Here is a 6734-nt window from a genome sequence, read left to right as displayed (position 1 = left end):
CTGCTGACGCCGAGCATGACCAAGCTGCGTGTTGCAGAGCCCAGGAGAGCAAGGCTGGTGCCTGGCAGTACAGCTCACACAGAGGACAAAGCTCCTGTGACTGTTTGTTTCACTTTTCTTCATATTCTTTTTTCCAACAATCCCCCGAAGTATGGGAACTAACCTCACTGGTGTGCACACTTGCTGCTATGACGTGAGGCAAAATGAGCATATCTTCTCTTGGTGCAGTAACATTCTGTGGCCCAAATGTGCATTTATGATGTTGACATAATTGCTGTGTTAGTTATGACAAATATTGAAACATTGCTCTAAGCTAGTGGCAAAACTCCTACAGACTTGGGTAACACAGAATTCAGCCCTCGGTTCTTAAAACCCAAGGTTTTAATACCTTGTGGTCACCACATGTTCACATGGTAACATCTGTAACTGTATATGCTTAAGATATTTATCTAGGATCTCCTGGGTGTACCACGAGGGAAGAATCCATGTAATGTGTTTTTCCATGACAATTCCTTCATATGCCTTGGCAATCTCAACAATGCAAACAGTTTTTGTCTTTTTTAGCTTATTTAATGAAAAGTTCAGTGACTTTTGAAGTTGCCACAACACATTTAGATAATCACTGAAGAATGCTTTGGTTACTCCCCATGTCTTGTGCTGTGTGTGACTGCATCTTCTGCCCAGGCAGTTCCATAGTGCACCATGCTGTAAATCAGGCTGCAAGAAACAAAGGCATTGCCTTTAAACAAAGAATAAACAACCACATTGTTTGGACAAAGCCAATTATGCTCTGAATTAGTACTTATTCTCCTGTAACCTAGATACTTAGGTCAGAGATGCTGCTCTGTGCTTTACATTTTATCCATGCAGTGTCCAGATGGTATTTCTTACGTATGTGCACACACATGCAATGCACATATGTAGTTGCTTTATCACAGAAAATGGGGAACAATAGCATTGAGAATGTTTCAAAGCAATTTGCCATATCAGACAAAAGGAATTCAGACCAACTAAACTTAAAAAACCTAGTCAGTACAGGCTTATTTACTGTAAATGCCCTTGAATTCCTACAGTGCTGCACTTGGGAAGTTTGGAAAAGGGCTGGTCTAGATTGTGGCAGCCCTTTGTATCTAGAGTTGCGGTTATTTCTACGTTAATACTTGTTTCTGTACCTTACCTGTACCTCATATTTAAATGTGTGGGTAGGGAGGGATTTTTGGTGCCTGGAAAAGGTGTCAGAGCTTCATTCCTTACTCTCTTTACTTAAATGTTGAACAGCGTTATGAACGTGGGATTACTGGACCAGATTGTTGGCTGTACAGAGTTTTAATCTTCTAAGCTGTTTCTGGATCAAAAAAAAAACAAACCAACCCAGTAGCCTCTTTTGCTTCTCTCCAGAGCATGAGCTGGTGTAGCATGAAGCATCTTCTGTAGAGTAGCCCAAATGTTGCTTTGATTGTGTGCTTGTAGTCATCTCCTAGCAACCGCTGCCTTAGCCCAGGGTGGGGCCAAGCCCCATTCTCCATTTCTGTCCATCTGATGTGGCAGCACGCTTAGCAACGGCCAAGCGCCACCTTTCTGAGGTGCCTGAGGGTAGAAGCTAACGTGGTATGTTCTGCTTCTTTTCCAGATGAAAATGAATGTCTCAGTGCACACATTTGTGGAGGAGCATCTTGCCACAACACTTTGGGAAGCTATAAGTGTATGTGCCCCACTGGATTCCAGTATGAACAGTTCAGTGGAGGTTGCCAAGATATCAATGAATGCGGTTCTGCGCAGGCCCCCTGCAGTTACGGTTGCTCAAATACTGAAGGTGGTTATGTGTGTGGATGTCCACCTGGTTACTTCAGAATAGGACAAGGGTAAGGGATTCTCGGTTTAAACTGACAGACATAAACGGGATCCAATCCACTCCTTTCTGTGTAGTGTGGAACAGCAGAACTGGGAGGATTGTCACCAATGAAAGAGGGATAGGATTGTGAAGGTGCTCATGAGTTGGATGCACCTGCTGATTTTGGAGATGAGGAAGGGGAAGGACAACGAAGGGAAGGGAGCAGTGTGGTTTTAATGCTTAATGAAGTTGGGCCATGGCTACTGGGTTCAATAAACTCTTTTAAGCTACTGCTTTCACCTCTCTCCTGCACACCCCAGCAGCTAGCCAAGTTCTCTGAGCTTGCCACTTGGGAGCTCGCACCCCTCACTGTGATTTGTGGTGTATCACTTCTCTCCTTTAAAAACAAACAAACAAAATAATAGTAACACTCCCCACCAGCTCCAACAACAAATGATATTATAGAGTTGGCTTCACCCACTGCTGGGAATAACACTTCTGTGTGCTGTTATATGCTTCTATGTTCATATTCTTCTCTGCTCCAAAAGAATAATTTTTTTTAATAAATGTGTGTTTTATCCAGAAAATGAATTTTCACTTGCCCCAGTGGGGGTGTTAGGGCTGTGCATGGTGTAAGACCAAGCAACTCAAATGGAGAGCAGAAAAATTGTGGCTTAAATTTTAGAAACAACTAAAAGCTTTGGGATACATTATGAAAGATCTCTTTTCAGATTTTTCAGCAGCTTCTGAAAATTGGTCTCTTTTAATGTGTTCCAGGTTGGATAGCAGAAATTACTAACAACTTCTCAGAGCTTAAGCCTGTGTTTTTAAAACTGTTAAAGATTGGCAGGTCTCTCTTAGGCAACGCCTTATGGAGTCAGGTTCTTGATATCAGAGGTAGCTGCACTGTGATTCAGTGAGAATTTTGCCTATTGACTTCAACAGATTTTTTTTTCCTAGGAAATGAATGCAACATAATTGCTTTATTATTTGTATTCACAGTCCCCCAAATTCAGCTTTTGGTAAGATGTGTGTCTCACTGTAATTGATTTTGAAATTCTTCCTTCCTCAGACACTGTGTTTCAGGAGTGGGGCTAGGCAAAGGTCAAGGACAAGAGCTTTCGCTCAGTGGAGAAGTAGATGACAACTCGCTCTCTCCAGAAGCTTGTTATGAATGCAAAATCAACGGCTATCCCAAGAGAGGAAGGAAGCGCAGAAGCACGAATGAAACTGCAAATGAAGCAGAGGTAATTGATCTGGTTTTGGGGGAAGGGTTTGCAGTTGCCTTTCTTGTGAAAGCCAGTCTCAGAAGAAGGTGTGCCAAGAGGTGATCCCACAGGAAAAATGCACACCCCAAACAAAGTAGACCACAGAGCTAGTTTTGGATGTCAAGTAGTCAGGGAGAGTGGTGGCTTTCTGATGATGTTCACTGTCATTAGGCAAAGGCCATCCTCTGAAGCCCCTGCATACCTAATAGCTATGTCACATCCAATACTAAAATAAATGCCCATCCAGCTGTCTGGAGAGCAGTCCACTGATCAGCAAAGCAGGCCCTTGACATCTGAGGACAGGAGGTATGTATGTGTTTGTGTGACCTTGTGGCTAGAAAGGCAGGGCATGGATAGGGCTCCAAGCTACCTCATCCAGTTGAAGATGTCCCTGCTCACTGCAGAGGGGTTGGACTAGATGACATTTAAAGGACCCTTCCAACCCAAACCGTTCTATGGTTCTGTGTCAGTCAGGGTGGATGTGGGCCTTGCCAAACAGCACCATGTTGTGTGTCTGGGGCTGGAGCCCTCTCCAAAGCGAACACAGAGCTCTGGACACAAACACCTCACCTGGAGGGAGTGCAGGTACAGCCCTTCCTGGGCCTTCTGCAGACCCTTGCAGTCAATCCCCCGGGCTGCCACCCTGGGGCAGAGGCTGCCACTGGGGCCATGCACAAGGCTCACCACCGGCCCAAGCAGCAGGGCAGGAGGCAGAACTTCATCTGTCACTGCTAGGAAGTCACTGGAGACAAAGGCAGGTTCCCATTCACCTCCGAGTGGGGTAATTGTGTCAGTGAAACATTTATCGTGTATTGCGCTGCTCACACAACTCCACTTCTAGCTGTTCTCGTTGACTTTTTTTTATTCATCAAATACTAATAAGTGGTTTCAGCACTTACTAAAAACTAGTCTGCTGTGTGTCTTTATGCAGAGGATAAGCATCCCTTTTCAGTCATCCTTGGTCATTAGCAGATCTTTCTCAAAAAAGTGTCCGAGTAAATCCTTCACCAAACTGCCCCTGCTGGGGTTTGTTCTGAATTGATTACAGCGGTGACACACAATGGGATGGAGGTGGTTGTAATTCTCTTTGTTCTTCAGCGGGACTTCTGGCACCACACCTCCCAGTGTGAGTGCAGAAGTTGTGGTAGGAAACATGTAACATAAAGTCAGAATTGCCCAGTCTGGTCATCCAGTCCAGTGTCCAGCATGAGTCACTGGATTTAAACCTTACTGTTCACATTAATTGTGTGCAGACTTCAGCAAACTGTAAACAGCTTGTAGAAGTGTCACTGAGTCCACAGTCATTTGACTTCTCACTTCTTCCTCCAGTCTAAGATGACAGTGATGTAACAGGTGAAGGGATCTGCACTGACCTGACCAGAGAAGCAGCAGGTCGTGGCAGGTCTCTAGACTGTGCAGGTATTTGTCACTCAGCTGAAAGTGTGTCTAGGTGTGCAGGTGTGTGTGTTGCAATCTAAATATAACCAAGATGCACACCATCACTTCGTTTTGGGGTGGTAAACTGCGTTCCTCCAGTGTGTTTCGGGACGCTGTGGTTGGTGCTAGATTGGCCTCAGAGGTGACACAGAGCCCCCCAGCTTTCCAAAGGAGAACGTCCCGGCTCCGGTGCCGTCTGAAACGTTATCTGTTGTTCTGCCGCTGCGGCGGGACGTCGGCGCGGGGCGCTCGGGGACAGCCTGGCCACCCGCACTCGGGGTGGGGGCTGCTGCTGCTGCTTTTCCAGCACCCAGCCGCACCCGCGGCCACCCCAGCTCCCCACCTAAACAAACCGAATCTTGCAAGGACCATGCTTTATACTGAGAAGTGCTAGGCCGGTAATAGCGGATTTTACAGACAAATGCAGAACCTCCTTTAGAAGATTATTTAATTAATAATGAAGGAGCTGGGTGGGGGATACATAGTACACACAGGTGCGTGTGAAACGCTCCCAGACGAAGCCAATCACCACCGTTTGTTCTTGCGCAGGGTCAGCAAGAGCTGGAGCCGCCGGTCAGTCTCGCCAGCTGGGACGTGGAGAAAGCAGCAGTCTTCTCCATCAACATCTCGGATCTCGGTAACAAAGATCGCATCCTGGAACTGCTTCCTGCCCTCACAACGCTCACGAACCATAACCGATATTTAATTGACTCCGGAAATGAAGACGGTTTCTTTAGAATCAATAAGAAGGACGGGATAAGTTACCTTCATTTCACAAAGAAGAAGCCAGTACCTGGAAATTATTCATTACAAATCAGTAGTATTCCACTCTATAAAAGGAAGGAACTTAACCAGCTTGAAGAGAAACATGACAAAGACTACCTCAGTGGTGAGCTGGGAGATAACCTGAAAATGAAAATTCAGATATTGCTTCATTAATTCATCAACCAAAGACCAAACAATTAAACCAAAGATAGATAGGTAGGACTGAATATTCCTCCCAATCAGATTCTCCATATCATAGGTACAGTCTTACATGAGTACATTTGTATGAACGAGCACTATTATATTATTACATAAACAAGGTACAGGATGAATGCCCTAGCTCAAACCCACCACTTTCTCAGGCTTTTAAGTGTAGCAGAGCTACCTTGATATGTTGAATCTTGAAAACTGGGACTTTTTATCATTGGAAGTTGGCCGCTGATGCTGAGACACGTCATCATTTCAGCAGAGGTACAAGAATGTGCTTTCAACTGATGGACAGCTCTATTTTTGTAATTCTTAAACTTCGCTTCTCCAACTACAACTTACTAGGTCAGCCATTTATGATATCCGTTTGGTGCTAGTAAATTTTCAACCTAGATTTATAAATGCACTGTAATATTTACACAACTTAGAAGCCAAAATTGCCATTATTCAGTCTAAATACTTCAATCAACCAAAGTTAGCTCAGTAGTTTATCTCAGTTATGCCTATAATACATTACATGTAAATTAAGTGTGTGTATACTGTAATCATGCTATTTTTATCAATGAAGCATTTGTAAACTAGATTAATAATACCCTTAATGTGAGGGTTTGTAATGGTGCTTATAAGACCAACTACTTGTTAACTGTATACACAAACCTGATGATAAAGTTTCTGTGACTTGCCAAAATGCACTGAGGTCAGTAGGGACCATGAAACATTCTCAAAAGTCAGATGACAATCAGTGCCATCCTACACCATGACATTATGTAACATGTCAAAAGTACCCATAGTCATTCCTATCAACAAGGGTTCAATGTCATAAATGTCACAATAAAACAGTTCTTTTTTTAGTTCATTCTGTGGCCTTGTGTTCTTGCTGGAAGTGTAACAGAGCGCTCTGACGCGTTGCGGGCGCTGTCGGTAGGGCTGCTGTTGTTGTTGTGTCTGTCTGCCTCTGCAGGCGGTTTTTCCTTCCAGGTGTGCTCCTGCCATCTATTCACTCGTCATGCAAAGGAAGAACCGAAGAAACGCAGAAACCTACACAAACCTAAACAGCAGTGGACCTCTGTCAGATTATTCTGTGGCTCCAGAAAGCAAGTCAGAACATTTTCAATGACTTAACCTGAATAATTCTGTCAATAAGTAACTCTGATAGCCAAAACATGCAGAAGGGGATGTTAAACCCAAAACATTTAAGTTGAAAAGTCGTGTTTGTAAAACTGCCT

The 6734-nt window shown here is 44.2% G+C and overlaps 1 protein-coding gene across 1 annotated transcript in view; it reads left to right on the top strand.

Annotated features, from left to right (window-relative positions):
- Positions 1 to 6358, top strand: part of FBN1 (fibrillin 1) — a 140476-nt gene extending 134118 nt beyond the window's left edge. Inside the window, exons 62-64 of the mRNA XM_008943229.1 lie at positions 1631 to 1862; positions 2904 to 3078; positions 5086 to 6358. Coding sequence (XP_008941477.1) covers positions 1631 to 1862; positions 2904 to 3078; positions 5086 to 5475 — 797 coding nt within the window. The 3' untranslated portion in view covers positions 5476 to 6358. The remainder of the gene's footprint in view (positions 1 to 1630; positions 1863 to 2903; positions 3079 to 5085) is intronic.
- Positions 6359 to 6734: the final 376 nt, after the last annotated feature.

Source organism: Merops nubicus, unplaced genomic scaffold (assembly GCF_000691845.1).
Source record: "Merops nubicus isolate BGI_N331 unplaced genomic scaffold, ASM69184v1 scaffold21096, whole genome shotgun sequence".
NCBI classification, from domain to species: Eukaryota; Metazoa; Chordata; class Aves; order Coraciiformes; family Meropidae; genus Merops; species Merops nubicus.
Note: the sequence above shows the minus strand (reverse complement) of the source record. Positions and strands in the feature narration are given on the sequence as shown.